This window comes from Thunnus thynnus, chromosome 11, assembly GCF_963924715.1.
Source record: "Thunnus thynnus chromosome 11, fThuThy2.1, whole genome shotgun sequence".
Taxonomy (NCBI): Eukaryota; Metazoa; Chordata; class Actinopteri; order Scombriformes; family Scombridae; genus Thunnus; species Thunnus thynnus.
The window spans coordinates 14,179,444-14,194,795 of NC_089527.1; the positions used below are offsets into that span (position 1 = coordinate 14,179,444).

Below are 15,352 nucleotides of genomic sequence, written 5' to 3' on the forward strand. Positions count from 1 at the left end.
CTTTGAAGAGAACATGTATGCTTTGAAGTCAGTGACAGCGAAGGAAATAAAAACACAACTGTCTTGTGTATGAATGGTGTGCAACAAAAAAACATTCAAAACCAATAACGTTAAGATATATCATTTGTTTATTCAAACAAATTCAATCACTTTTTCTTTAAGAAAAATAGATGGGGAATCATTACCTTTACAAATCCAATCTATTCACATTTTTACATATAAATAAGTATGTTTAAGGGAACAGTCCCATAAAAACATTACATTAAAAAGTTATTAAACAGATCAACCACCTCAAATGTTTATACATAAACGACCATTTTGAAATACCTAATGAAATACATGGTCATTGAGTAAACATAATAAAAATGCTGAACTTTGAAATTCAAAGCAAACTTGTACTGTATTACTGATCTTAATGTTAATCTTTACCTACAGTCTAACACTGTGATTTAAAGTCTTGGCACTAATAAAATTGTGAATAATCCATATGCTGTACAGAGTAAAAGTGTAACAGTATGAAGGCAGATTTACATGGTTTCAGACATTTTGGTCAAGGCTTTAATGAGTGATTCATGTTGACTTACCATGCCCAGAAGACTAATTAACAAAAGGCAAACCCAAACCCTGACAAACCTGCCCAAATACAGAAACAGCAGCCCACACAAATTATGTTGACAACACCTCCTCTTAGTTTGAGAACTTACTGTATATGCCACCTTTGAATGAATTAAATTAAAATAAGCTTTATCAGTATAAAGATGTGACACCACCACATATCCGCTATTACTATACTGTCAAGTAAATGAGCCTTTTTTTATACATCCTCTCTACAAAGACAAAAGCTGGTGCACGATTCATTTGGAAGACTACAATAATTAAATAAACATGCGCGAAGCAGAGGGCGCTACACTTACAGTTGTTAATACTGCTTATGACGTATTCATGAAACATCCATTCTCCCACAAAATTCAGATAGGATAAAACACCACGGGTCTGAATATGATGGGACAGCTTCTGTTACCGAGAGGTTTAACAAGCAGCAAGACATGAGAAAACGGAATCAAAACCAGATCCTCTGTAAGGACTCAGTTTTTACAAAACACATAATTAGATTGTAAAATAAAGTATTATTGTCCATGGAAGAATCAGTTGGGTAGCCAAAGTATTGTTATTTCCAAAACTAATCCCAAAAGGATGTGTGAAGCAAGGAAAAAAAAATCTGGATGAGTTCAAATAAAATCTAGAAGTGTTTTTCTTACACAAGTGATTAAAAAATTATCATTCTGGCTCATTTTACCTGTTAAAAACTGAATTTATCCATACATCCAACTTTGTCTGCTTCTACCTACAGTATGTATTCAGGATGAATGAATGAAAGACTGAATTAAAATGTATTAGTTGTTGTGGATTAAGCTTGGAAATCAGGCCAGGTTAAAACTCATTTCATTTCCTTCCCAAGTTCACAACCCTTTTCCTTTAAGTTCCATATACCATGTAATACTATAACTTGATCACAGTATGATTGAGTGTTTGTACACAGGCAGCAATTATTTTGGTTTGTTTTTGATTACAGGGAGGTTGTCTTGGGCCATGGACTCTGTTCCAAAGTGTTGCTCGAGCCTTTGTTTCACCAACTTACTGGACAATGCGCGCACACACTGATGATGTTTTGAGGAGCAATATGTTCAAAACTAGTTTATGCTGTCAAAATTATTGCTTCAAATGTTCACCAATTCATTTAAATAATTAAATAACAATAAAATCCTCCAGCTAAGCATTTAGCCGCATACTTTGCTTTTGTTTAGAAACCGGTATCCAATAAATAAATAAGTGCTGTATCTGAATCGTAAGAAAGGGTTCCAGTGTTCATTTATCTTGAAGGCCTGCCCTGAGCCAGGTCGCAGGGTACAATGGTCACTCCAGTTGCAGCTCCTCTTCACTCACAACTAACCTACAAAATTTAAAACAAAAATGATTATTCAGTGGTTCGAGTGGGTTTGAAATATTCATATGTTAATCGATTGATACATTTTATAAATCGGTGAATCAAGCGTACTTACTTTCATCGTCTGAGTCAAAGCCAAAGAGTGCAGAGCAGGTGTTAAGGGCTTGGTGTTTCTGTAATTCTTCTACGCTGCTGAAGGAGGAAAGACATTTGCCACACCGGTGTCTGGTCTTCTGCTCGGGGGCCACATCGTTCACCTGCTGCTCCTTCTCTGGGACAGGATCCTTCTTTTTCTTATTGTTCCAGTAAACATATTTCTTTTGAGAACTCTCTTCGGTGGACCTCCTCTTGCGCATTGAGAGCAGAGATTCGTCAAGGTAGGTGGAGGGCGGCGGCCGGATGAAGGGGGCTTTGACGAAGGTCGCGTAGGAGGGATCTTCGGGTTTGAAGGTTTTGTGCTCAGTGATGTGTGGCTCTCCCAGTTTCTGCTGGACTCCCTCAGCCAAAGTAGACATGTCCTCAAGGTCTTTGACGTTCAAGGGGTCCAACTCGACGGACGATCTTTTCTGACACCTCTTTCTAGGAGTGGCTGCAGCGGCGTCGGCATGGGAAGTGGAAACCTTTCCTTCTGACACTTGGTCTGTTGTCACATCCTCATGTCCGTTGATGGGGGGTTTGCTGTCCTCCATGGGCTCATAACAGACCTTTATGTCAGGCAGGTCTTGACTACTGTCTGGGAAATATTCATCACAAGCCGGTTCTTTCTTTATTTCCTTGATCTCGCCTCCAAGATTAGAGGTTTCTACATGATTAGGACTGAGACTCTCCCTCTGCCCCTTTTTACTCTGCAGCCATATCTCCTCAACCTTCACCCTCTGCTTCCAGGGAGCTTCAGAATTTTGTTTCTTCTGTCTGCTGGGTCCCAACTCTAACTCCTCTTTTTGAGGTGCTGGGATGTAGTGTCTCCACTCGTGGTCATAGAGACCTTGGAGGCTTGAGAATAGCTTCTCACAGTTCGTGAAAGGGCACTGGGGTCTGAAGGGCTGGTGGATAATCACATGGTCTTTTAGTTCCTGCTGCGTCATGAAGCGCTGGTTACACTCCAGATGGTAACAGAAGTGTCGAAGAGGCGTGTCGTGGAGCTTCATGTGGTCCTTATAATGCTGGAGAAACTGTATCTGCCTGTTGGATGAAAGCACAGTCGGCACAATAAGCTCTCTTCAAAAACATAGTTTGCAGTAAAAAATATTAAGCAACAGACTGAATAGTTACAATAACTTATTTACAAAGTTTTTGTCTTTTCTTCCCCCCCAACACGCAGACACATTATTTGTGAACCCGTATTTGCATTGTGTGACTTTGCCTAAAACTGTAGAATCCAAAGAAGCACCAATACTTGCATCTAACGTAAGAAAGTGCTGCTTTAATCTCTTCTGGTGTGTCGTCATCCTTTTTTAAAGTATGTTGTACGTCCCACATGTATTTGCTCATTAGGAAAGGTAGGTGGTGTTTTACTCACTTGCAATCATTGTGGCAATATTAAATTTCCAAAGAAGAATTAAATCGGTTTCAACCAATCCTGATTTAGGCCCTAGATACTGAATTAGGAATCTTTATTAATATGGCTGACTATACTTGACATTTATATACCTGATGCTGTAACATACACACCATCCAATTTTCCACCTTTCACAAAGTTAAAGATTTTTCTAAATAATACAGCAGATAGATGTGTTTACAACTGAAAAAAATACAGATACAGTTTTTATAATGGTGGTGCCGATACACTGATTTATGATCAGTTATGAGAAAATAGTTAAGCTACTTTCTGTGATGCCCAATGTACTGTGTATCTTACCTGAGGCAGAAGGTGCACTTGTGTTTGGCCCAAACAAACGTCTTCTCCAGCACCTTCTCTTCGTTAATATGGCATCTGATCGCATGCTTTGTCAGTGTGGTGCTGATCCTCAAGAATACTCTATCACAGGACACCGAGGGGCACAAGTGATACGTGATGTCCACGCCGTAGCCGTTTTCCTCCGCTGGCTTCTCGTTCCCTTCTCCTTCTCCCTCTCCCTCTCCCTCCGTTTTCATCACAGTTGGATCTTTTACAATCACCAGGCCATCTTTAATGACAACCTGCTCGTCCTTGAAGTCTACCAGTTTGAATATATTAGAGTTAGGGTTCTTGCACTTTTTGTGAAGCACAGATGTCTTTTTGATGAGGGTGCGGAGGTTTCTGATGATTCGCTCTTCCCTCCTGAGGCTGGACACTTTAGTTTTGCCCCCAGGTTTCTGCTCAGGAGTTTCCCCATCAGAAATGGAGGTCTGATTTTCTTCCTGAGGCTGGCTCTGATTTTCCACATTATCTACAGTTCCATTAGTAGCAGGCGTGTCCTCAGTGCATGGTTCCTTATCATTGGGTTTATGCTTGCACATTTCCTCAATGTGGTCCAGAACATGCTTTTTGGCAAAAGGAAGCTGTTTAAAGCGTTTTCCACAGAGGATACATCTTAGTTTCCTACTTTTAAGGTGTGAGAGAGCATGCCTCATAACATTCAAGCCTTTATAGTCTTTGCGGCAGAAGTTACAGTGATACATCAAGTGGGCATACTGTTGAGTGCGGAGTACTCTGTCCTTCCACGTTCTCTTGATTTTCACCTAAAGAATAGACCACAAACAACTGAAATCAGTGCAATGAGTTAAAACAGAAAAAGTAAGCAGAATATAGAGTAAAATTTCAAACAAAAAAGCACTTGAACCATCTCATGTCTTTCCCTTTTCTTTTGATGGGTCAGTGTCTTGCTGAATTACTGTATTCACAAGAGTGTATATAAACACAACAATTCCAATGCTGCTATGGTACATGTTCTCAGTGAGAAAAACACAAAATATTTGTCTTCTTAGGGCACATTCAGACTGACAACAGCACCAGGTGAAAAATGCAACCTCCTCCTCATTCATTTGAACGGGACAACTCCGCTGATGCAGAGGGCTCTTGCAAAAGATGCAGGGTCGTCCACACGCAATGCAAAGTTATTCTGTAAGGCCCTGAGGTACCCAATCAAATTCATGCAAACGCACAACTTTAACATGATTGTTTGTGGAAAAAAAATAAAGTGACTGCCGCCATGATAACTTTCCAAAGCTGTGAAATCTTTCCTAATAATATTATTAACTACTGTGAGGTGTTTTGGTGTCTAATAAGCCTTCAAACTTGTGGATCTATTACTTAGACTTTCTGGAATGTATTTCATCATCTCAATGGTACCTGAAACAACATGTCACTGCCAAAGCAGCCCCTTGCATTTTTTTTTTTTTTTTTAAACACAGGGCTGTTTGTGGTCTGAACACCAACTTACACAAAAAAAACAACTGTTACATCTAAAAAGGAAGTGAATATTATAAAGCTAATCAAGACAAACTGACCTCAGTGTTTGAGTCTTCTGTTTTCACTGTAGGTTGTGGCTTCTGTTCTGTGTCACCATTAAGTTTATCTGATGCTGAAGGTTCTGGAGGGGGCAGTTTCTCAGTGTCAGGCTTTTTGGATTTAAGAGAGTAACTGTGTAACAGTTCTATCGGACAATCCAATAACTCTAAGGGGGGGCCGTCGAGCTCAGGATCAGCTTCAACGGCGGGGACAGCAGCTTGAGGCTCACAAAGCTTGGACTCTGACTCTGTTTGAGATTCCTCTTGCGTGTGTTCACTGAGACTGCTACCACAGACCATGTCAGTTTGGTTCTCAAGTCCGTTTTCCTTCTCGAGTTCATGCATCTGCTCTGATTGATTCTCTTTCTGTTCCCTCTCTTGTTCAAGTTCATTCTCTAGGTGAGGCATATCCTGGTCTCTGTCTTCTGTGTCAGTTTCCTCTTCAAAACCGGACTCCTCCTCGGTGAGGGATATTTCATTATCAGGGAAAGAGAGTTCCAGTTTCTGTAAAGGTTTCCTTCCCCGGTGTTTTCCTTTAACTTTGACCTTCTTCTCTTTAACCGTCTGTGCCTGCTCCAGCATTGGAAGACCCTGCAACCATCGTTTCTTCCGGCCTTTCCTTTTCAAAATTTGGCTCTTCACACATCTAGACAAGTATTCTCTACTGCGTTTTAGAGGAAGCTTTATAGGAGCAGAATTTTCTATGTTAGTGTGATTGCGTCTTAGTGAATACACAGGCTTACTACCTGAAGAGGAGGATTTGAGATTGTACTTGATCTCTGGATCATCACCAAGGTCAACCTCATCGTCGGACACGGACTGTTTTCTCCTTCGCAGGCCTCTTCTCCATTTCCTCCTCTTCAGGAGAGCATTATTTGATGGGGCCAAACACTTTCCTGACCCCCTATCTAAAGTCTTCCCTTCTGGAGGGCGTTTGTTCGCAAATGCAGCTTCAGTGCACTCGCAGGAATTTGAGTCATTCACACAATTATTTGTTAACAGCTCTTCACGGTATTCCTTCTCCTCTTCCTCCCTCATCTCATTGAGAACAGCAGCCTTCATGACCTTGTCACTCATCAACTCCAAGCAATGAGTCCTGATGGTCAGGAGGTTCCAAAACTCAGGGTCAAAACACAAGCGTTCCTTGAGCATCTGGAAAACAAAGAAGTAAACGGTAGGCACAAATTATAATGCCATTATATCCAATATATAATCATATCATATATCATATTATATAATGCTAAATATATCCCCCTCTTCATCCTGTCAAACCTGCAGAATATGGAAGCGAACATTGGTTCGGACAGGGCTGTTGTTAGGATGCGGTTCCTGGTCAGGATGCATATAAAGCAGGCAGACAGTGCGGTAAGCCTCCAGGCTTCGTTCCTGGCAGAAGGCCAGCAGGGCACATGCTCGACAGATCTCCAGGTCATGGGGAAGCAGGAAGGCGATGGTCTTGCAGACCAGTGACCGGGTTACACTATCAGCCTGCTTGTCACACAGCTGCAAGGCCCTGGCACAAAGCTCCACGCAGACCTGGACTCCTTCACCACCAAGCTGTCCAAAACAAAAAAAAAAAAAAAAGAAAAAAGTTTAATGACTTGAGCAAAGCAGAAAGGCAAACATTCATTTTGACTGCACAAGTCTACACTGTTTACATGTTATTTTCTTCAAAGAAAGAAGAAAAAAGAAACTTAAATGAAACATTGCCATCTACACACAATAACTGGCAGATTTGCTTTACACCATTGCTTTCCAATGGAGAGATTGATGATGCTAAACTGAAGCCATGTGCTTTGAACAGTGTAAAGCATGTTTTAAACCGACTAATAGAAACAGTTTCCCCTATATATACACTTTGTATGTTGTTGTCCACTTGTTGTTGTATATGTATGTGTCTATTTTTTCACTCATTCGCTTGTACATAATAGTGATATGTTTATGTTTAATTATCTTAGTTTGGCTTGTTGTCCTTATGTATCTTTCTGAAGATTGTTGTATGTAAGTACATTGAGATCCACTGGTAACCGGAGTCAAATTTCTTGTACGCTCAAAACATACTTGGCCAATAAAGCTGATTGTGAAACTTCAGATAATGTGCAGAATATTTTTATATAATTTCTCCCGTGGAACACAGTATGGAAAAAGATGATGCTGGGATCTCAGTCATACCTCTGTGGTGACCAGTTTGATGAAGGGAAAGATGGCTCTGACGTTAGTAGCAGAGGAAGCCAGCTGCAAGCACTCAGCCAGGAAGCCTTGTCTTGAGGGATGAGCCCTAAGATGCAGCCTGCTCCAGATGAACACAAGGTCCCTGACGGAAGGCAAATAAGTCTGTTATGCAACAACTTTGATCATTTCTAAGCCAGTAAAAAGAGAAGTACTGAACCAAATTGACAAAATCCATGTTACTCTCTTTACAACAAGATTCATGGATATAACAAACATACGTGACAGAAAATGAAAGTAACATTCTATTATAAAAACATAGGAGGATAATCCAGTGTAATATTAGTGAGATGTACATGCCTGAAGATGTAGCTCATTCTTACCAGATGTAATACATGTCTCCATTGTGTAACTGCTGGGTAAGGAAAGCTTTACACATCGACAACAGGAGCTCGTCCTTTTCAACACTTTCTGTGTTACAGATGATCTCCACCGCATCACGGCCATCTATCTCTGCCATCTGAGGACGGAGATATATTGAAGCACACACATGCATGGAAATACATCAAAATACAAAGTAAATGTATTAGAATCAGTGCCTTGAATACAAAAACTTTAAATAAACTGTTCGTTTTTATTTTATTATAGATTTCAAAATGCCTTTTCATAATGACTTTTAATCATTTATTAAATTATTACTTACACATTTGACTATTTATTCATTCCATAGTCAATTTAGACAGAATACAGAACGCAATTTTTCTGTTTCTTCTTTTTTTTTAATGTTTTTTCATCCATCCTTCTCTCTGCCATCTGAAGGGGAAAACTTATTAATCTACACAGCCCCACAATTTCTTACATCCCTAATCCTTTCCACTCTGCTTTTGCCACCCTTCGTCTCTTACCTCCTTATGAAGGTGTTCATGCAGAGAGGCCTTGTAGAGGCAGGTCAGGTAAGCCTGATGGAAGTACAGGTGTTTTCCAGCCTTGTGGTTTTCCAGGCAGCCTTTAGCCAGGGCCTTTGCCTCCTGCATTCTTTCACAGGCCTGCAGATAACGAACCCGGAGCTCCAAGAATACCGGCAACTCTGAGCTCAGGTACTCTTCCACTGCATGGGAAATAGAATCACATGTATAAACGGGGATATACACAAACATATGTAATATGGACAATGTCAAGTAGAGTAACAATAATGCTGTTGCCTTTAACATTCTTTACCAGTCAATGAGTTTTGTTGATCTCTAATATGATGGATACACTTTGTATTTTGTATTAAACATAGTCATGAGCCTACCCTCGTTTGGAGACAAATCTGTCTCCTTCAGGATTCCTTGCAGCACTGGATTCTCCCATGGGCCTCCTGCTTTGATGATCTGCTTCAAATGATGAAGGTAGATGTTCCTGTGTCTTAGGAGCTTGGAGTGGCACTCCTACAAAGAGTGGCAAAAAAAACCAAACAGATTAATTCCAATTTCCTCTTAGAAGACACTATTTTTTCAAAGATGACCAATTGCAATAACGTGTTTTAATATACAGTACATAGGTCTGTAATTGCCTACTAAAACAATCAAAATTACAATGGACAGACTAGTAGCAGGAAACATTGAAGTAGTTGTTATTGATGTGAATCCAAACTGGTTGTGTTGTTGTAGTTTCTGATCAGTGCTGGTAACTTTAACTTAACACTAAGCACATTTTACTAATGGCAGATAGTTGGCTTGGGTGGTATCAAGGTATTTTGGTATACCAGAGTATTTAGAAATACTGAACATATAATTTTCAATACCGTCAAAAGTACAGATGCAGAGATGCTGTATTGAGGTGAAATATTGAAGTGCACAGCACAAGCCACCAGAGGTCAGTCTGGTTGAACTACTGGTTGAACAGACAGCTGACCTGAGAAAGATGGCGACTGTGAGTGGAATCATGAAAATATTCCCCGCATATAACTTTATCTTGAGATGACCTCTTCCAACTAGAAAAACAGTTTATTAGCCACATGATTTTATTCAACTTCCAGTCTGCCACAACCACCTGCACATCATCTCTGTTCAGCCCAGTGATGTGTTGGTATCCTCTGCAGCAACAAGTGTCAGCAGGTATTCTATGGGCCAAAAGTATTTAAATCCAGCAAGACTTGTCTAAGTAAGCTAATTGCATATTAGACACACAGCATCGTGGGCTAGAAAATGTCTTGACAATGACTTCTATCACCAGCAGCTCAGCTTTTACATTTTTTTTGTTTGTTTTTTTACACAAATACCATCATATACGGTATACCTCGGTGAAATGTTAGAAAGATATGAAGAAATGAAAAAATAGATACCGCCCAAGCCTAGCATATACGGCAGTTAGGTCTTATGAAAGTGTTTTGTATGACATGTCTCTTTTTAAACCAGCACAAAATTTGTTCAAGGCAGTTGTGTGAATTCAGTCTGATTCCTTCTTTCTTTTTTTTCTCTCATTCTCATGAACTAAAGATTGCAACAATGGGTCAGTTTTTCCTCACCTGAAAGGAATCAAGGATGTCTTTTAAAGGCTCTTCTCCAAATTCTTCTTTGCTGAAAAACAGCATCAGTTCAAAGAAGCTCCTAGAAGACAACGAGTGCAACATCAGTGCCAAAAAACATTTCATAGTAAGTGAGACAACAGTTCAATTAGTAAATTTAGTTCATCAAGCCCTATGCAGTTCTTTTCATTACAAAGTACCACTGTTCTTAAAATAGACCTGTCAAAGAGTAGATAATGACCACATTGCTGCACCATATATATATATATATATATATATATATATACATATATATATATATATATATGTATATGTGTGTCTGTGAACATGTTTTATGTCTTATTTTAAATGCCCTATTCCAAAGGAAAAAAAAAAAGAAAGTCAATTCCCGCACACACTTATCACTTCTGCACTGATTTATTAAAAAGTGTCAACATTTCGGTCACAGGGACCTTTCTCAATACGTGATCATTTGTTGTCTTGATAAAGGTCCCTGTGACACTGTCACTTTTTAATAAATCAGTGCAGAGGTGATAAGTGTAAGTACCTTTAGTGAAGTAAAGTAATTTACTTTTTTCCTTTGGAATTGGATCTTCGGGGAAATTGATTCTCTGTATCAATATAAGTGGTGTGTGTGTTGATTTCTACTTTTATTTTAAAGGCTCTTCTAGGGATAGGCTTTAGAAATTAGCAGTAGCTATAAATGCTGTGATGCATTGCACTGGATATTTGCTGAACAATTCTCTATGTATATTGTTTCTGTCCCTAACAAATAAACATTCAAATGAAAAGAAAATGAAATATTACATTACCAAGTAGCAAACTACTTACAGGGCCAGACTGCTGAGAACATAGTGGATGTGTTGACAGTCATCAGGGAAGGCAGCAGTGGCTTTAGTGAAACGGCAGAGTGCTGTCCGCAGCACCTTCAGCTGAGGGAGAGGAACTTGCCATTGACCAGTGTACTCCTCAACCAGCTGTGCGTGAAGAACATAGAAAGCAAGAACACCACAAAAATATTTAAATATTTGTTTTGTTTTTAAAAAAATCAATACAATAGTTACACTCATATAGTCTAAGAAACAAACACTACACATTCTTCAGAAAAAAGTGGGCTGCAGCTGATCAACACAATTAGTTTTTCAGTTTACCAAGTCAAGCATTTGATCAACAAAATTGAGCACATTCAGACATTGTTTACTTCAATGTGCTTGAGCATATTGACTGAGGATGTTATGTGTAAATACAGAGGGGAAGGAGTTTTCAATGGAGACAAACACATTTTGATAAATTCAAAATTTAAATCTTGAAATCTGGTACTTAACTATAGTGACGTCAAATACTGTTGATATATTATGGCTAACTAAATTTCCCACTAGAGACATAAATCCTTTTTTTTTTCTTTTTTCTTTTGTATTTACCGACCTTAGAATTTCTCAACTAGCTTTCTAGCATTTGAGCTCATGTTGTGTTTTCTTAATTTTCACGAGAAAAAGTTATTAGTAACCAGTTACTTTAGCCAAACACAGCTCGCTTAAGACCTAACGTTAGGCTAACGTTAACCTCATACCGTTAATTAGCTTAGCTTAACTGACTAGCTATCAAGCTAAATATAATAATAATATTAATGTCACATTTAATTTGAACCGCACTTTTAATGCATAGTGAAACGCAAAGTGCTACTGTATTAATAACATAGAACACACAACATAAAAAATAGTAATGAGAGTTAAGATGAAAAAGATGATAATGACCAACTGTCTCTAAAAGAAGTATAAAACACAATTGCTACATGGTGTTACTTTGCAAGGAGAACAAGATATGTGTATCTACATTTTGTCAACATTTTGTTGTGTTTCTGGCGGGCTATGCCATATATAAATAGACTAAGCAACACAACTGCATAAATAGAGCTAGTCTGGAGGCTAATGTTAGCTAGCGAAGCTAGTAGCGTTAGCAATAAACAGACGCCGACTCGGAGGAATATCAAACGAAATGGAGTCTAACATACCTCACAAAACTCAGAGCAATACTCTTTGCTCCTTAGAGAGGATTCATCGCTGCAGTGTCTGTTACACAATGTGTCTAGAGCTGATTCTAGCCCGTCTATTTCCAAATCACTCTCGCTGTCCGCCATACTAGCTGCTGTATCCAGCGCATAGTCAGAGTTGCCAGGTCTGATAGCCTGCATCCTCCTATCCGCCACGACAAAACATTATCAACCTGGCAACCCAGTAATTACAAACGTAATAAAGTATTCAAAGTTATTAGCAAACAGTGGTGGAAGAAGTATTGCAATCTTTTACTTAAAGTCTCCCTCCACTTAAAAATATGTTTTTTTTCTTCTTGTCCCTACAGTTGAATGTTTGGGCTTCATTGTGCAGAATGATGTATGTGCAGAGTTTGACACTTGAAAGCGGTTTTCACATTCTTCTGCTGAAGATGGAAAGTTTGTCTGTGCTCACTGAAAATCCACAAGTGTGATGTGGAAACTTAAAGCCTCCAGTGCACATACACTGAGAATTTACTTTTTAGTCAAGTAGGAGACATCTTGTGTCCAGCAAGAAAACTTTTGAAACGAAATATATTTGCATATTTATAAATTCTAGCATTTTAATGAGGGAGAAGGAGGTGATGTAATTTTAAGGATTTTAACAAGATAATTGAAATTTTTGGTGGAAAACCCATATCAGACACAAATTAAGCTAATATTTGGAGTATACATCTTTTATATATTATATATTATATACATATTATATAAAACATGTCTGGAGAGGATCTTTAAGTAAAAGTAGTAATGCCACAACATAAAAATAGGCTACTTCATTACAAGTCTTGTGTTAAAAATATTACTTAAACACACAAAGGTAGGCTATTAGTTTCAAAATGTACTTAAAGATTCCCTTCAGACATGTATTAAGACACACAAAAATACTCTGCTTGGAACAATAGTGTGTGTCTGATATAGTTTTCCACAAAAAATAAAATAAATAAATATATAACATGTTAAAATTCTTGAAATAGTACCTCCTCCTTCTCCCTCATCAACATTTCCAGAATCTATGTATAAATATATTTCATCTCAGAAGCTTAACTATTGGACACAAGATGTCTCCTTATTTGCTCCTTGTCATTTGCACTGGAGGCTTCAGATTTCCACATCACACTTGTGTAAGTTGCATACTGGACCAGGATTGGCTTCACAACTAGTTGTGATGTCAAATCATGCTCATAGGCCCACCCCTTAAAAAAAAAAAAAAAAAAAAGATTTTCAATGTGCACAAAGGAACTTTCACTTTCAGCAGATGGATGTGAAAGCAGCCTTCTAGTGTTGTCTTAAAACATGGAATCAAAGGATTTAATGTGGATTTTTTGACTCTAATTTATAGAAAAAGACGCGTCAAGGTGAAAAAAGATCTCTAAAAAAGTGATCTCAATTCATTACACATATAAAATATATAATCAGTTTTGCATGTAAAATATTGACCTGAAATGTAACGAGTAACTATAGCTGTGAAATAAATGTAGGGTGATGGAGTAAAAAGTACAGTAAAGTACTTTATACCTCTACTCTGGAGTAAAGGTATAAAGTAGCATCAAATGTAAATACTCAGGTAAAGTAAAAGTACCTCAAAACTGTATTTTACAGTACAGTACTTGAATAAATGTACTCAGTTACATTCCACCAATGTTAAACTATAGTTCCCACCATTTTATATACCTCTTAAACCTTAAAACACAAAGGCAGCTTGATAAAATTAAGCAATTTGACTAATAGATTGGTTATAGACTGAATCACATCGAGAAAATTGCAGCTAGTTGGTCCCTGAGTTTTTTGTAGGTGAACATCAAAAGTGGTCATCCATTAAAAGTGGAGATATAATCCTGAGGGAAAACTTTGAATGTCTTGACTATCAATAGTCAAGAAAAAAAAATAATTTCCTACCTGGCAGACAGCATTTGAAGTCAATTCTCTGTGAAAATCTGCTTGCTAAAACTGAAACTTGCTTGAGGTGGTTATTCCATCACAGTGAGCACACAGTGAACTTTTACCCACTTTTTTCAACAATTATTATTGCAATACAGCAAAACTCTCAAAAAGTATTGATTTGTTTGTGTAATTTTGATTGTTATAGCACAATAAACAGGAAAAAAATGTGCAGGCCTATATGCCATGATGGATGAGACATTAGGAAAAGTTTGGTTTGTTTCATGGCAATTTTCGAAATGAGTCAACATTATCTGTAGTCATCTATCAAATCCTTTGTCTATTCATTTCTAATAGATCAGATAAGTATTGCCTGAAATATAAAGCATGTTTACAGTAGAATTTACAATCTACAAAGCATTTTTGTTTGTTATTTTTGCTTGTTATGGACTCATTACAAAGTGCAATAATTTTGCATTTTGCAAACAAACTAAACTAAAGACAAGTTGAACATTTCAGTTAGTTTCAAATGATATGACGTAGCCAGAAATGAATGTGTATCTCCTTATCTGGGTCTAACATTTGATGAAACTAAGAAACATTTTAAAAAAAAAGATCTTCTGAATGGTTTCACCTTCAGAATGATCTTCATTTTCTGTTTATGTCACCTGGGAACAGATTGTTGACTGACTTTGTGCCCTGTCACCTAAACAGGAAGACTCATTCCAAAAAAAGGGTCACATGCACAATCAGGAACAAAGAACATGACAGTGAAAGCCTTTCATTATGCAGATAAAACTTATAATCCCTTTGCAGATGATAAAAAAAATCATGTGGCTATGTCAGCTAATATGTCCAAATAATTAGTGACTACTTATATATACAGTAAAACATTTATATATAGTGATCATTTATATCTAATTAATACAATGGATCTAGTTTATTTAATCCCTAGAGAAACTGAAATGTAAAAGAAGGCCAGATGTGGTTTTATGTAGAGCTACATGCTGGAACTATTTCACCTAACTAACCTAACCTAGCAATTAAGTGAATAAATGTATTTCCCAAAATATTAAAATATTCCTTTAAATGAAGGGATAACACAAACTTCCACTTCCCTCTCAGCACCTAAGCGACAGGTAAAAGAAGTGAATCACCATGTGTATTGGAGGAGGCACATGGCTATCTACACCTAATCCAGGGCAAAATTGTGTGTAAAACTGTTGGGATTTCCGTAGTGAGAAATGTGTGAATAAAGGTGACATTTTTTTCTTTTCTCATTTTCAAATCAACATTGGAACAAAATCTTCATCACACTATAGCTTCAAAGAGGCAAAGAGGACTTGAATGATAAGATTCAGTTTTACAAAAA

The 15,352-nt window shown here is 37.9% G+C and overlaps 1 protein-coding gene across 1 annotated transcript; it reads right to left on the reverse strand.

Moving 5' to 3' along the window:
* Positions 1–105: 105 nt before the first annotated feature.
* Positions 106–12,267, reverse strand: LOC137192513 (zinc finger protein 654-like). The gene is made up of 12 exons (XM_067603273.1): positions 12,064–12,267; positions 10,884–11,029; positions 10,053–10,134; positions 8,838–8,973; positions 8,449–8,651; positions 7,927–8,063; positions 7,547–7,688; positions 6,647–6,931; positions 5,375–6,526; positions 3,804–4,606; positions 2,061–3,127; positions 106–1,951 (listed from the first exon to the last, which is right to left on the reverse strand). Exons 1-12 carry the CDS (start codon positions 12,241–12,243, stop codon positions 1,947–1,949), a joined length of 4,338 nt encoding a protein of 1,445 aa, XP_067459374.1. The 5' UTR covers positions 12,244–12,267; the 3' UTR covers positions 106–1,946.
* Positions 12,268–15,352: the final 3,085 nt, after the last annotated feature.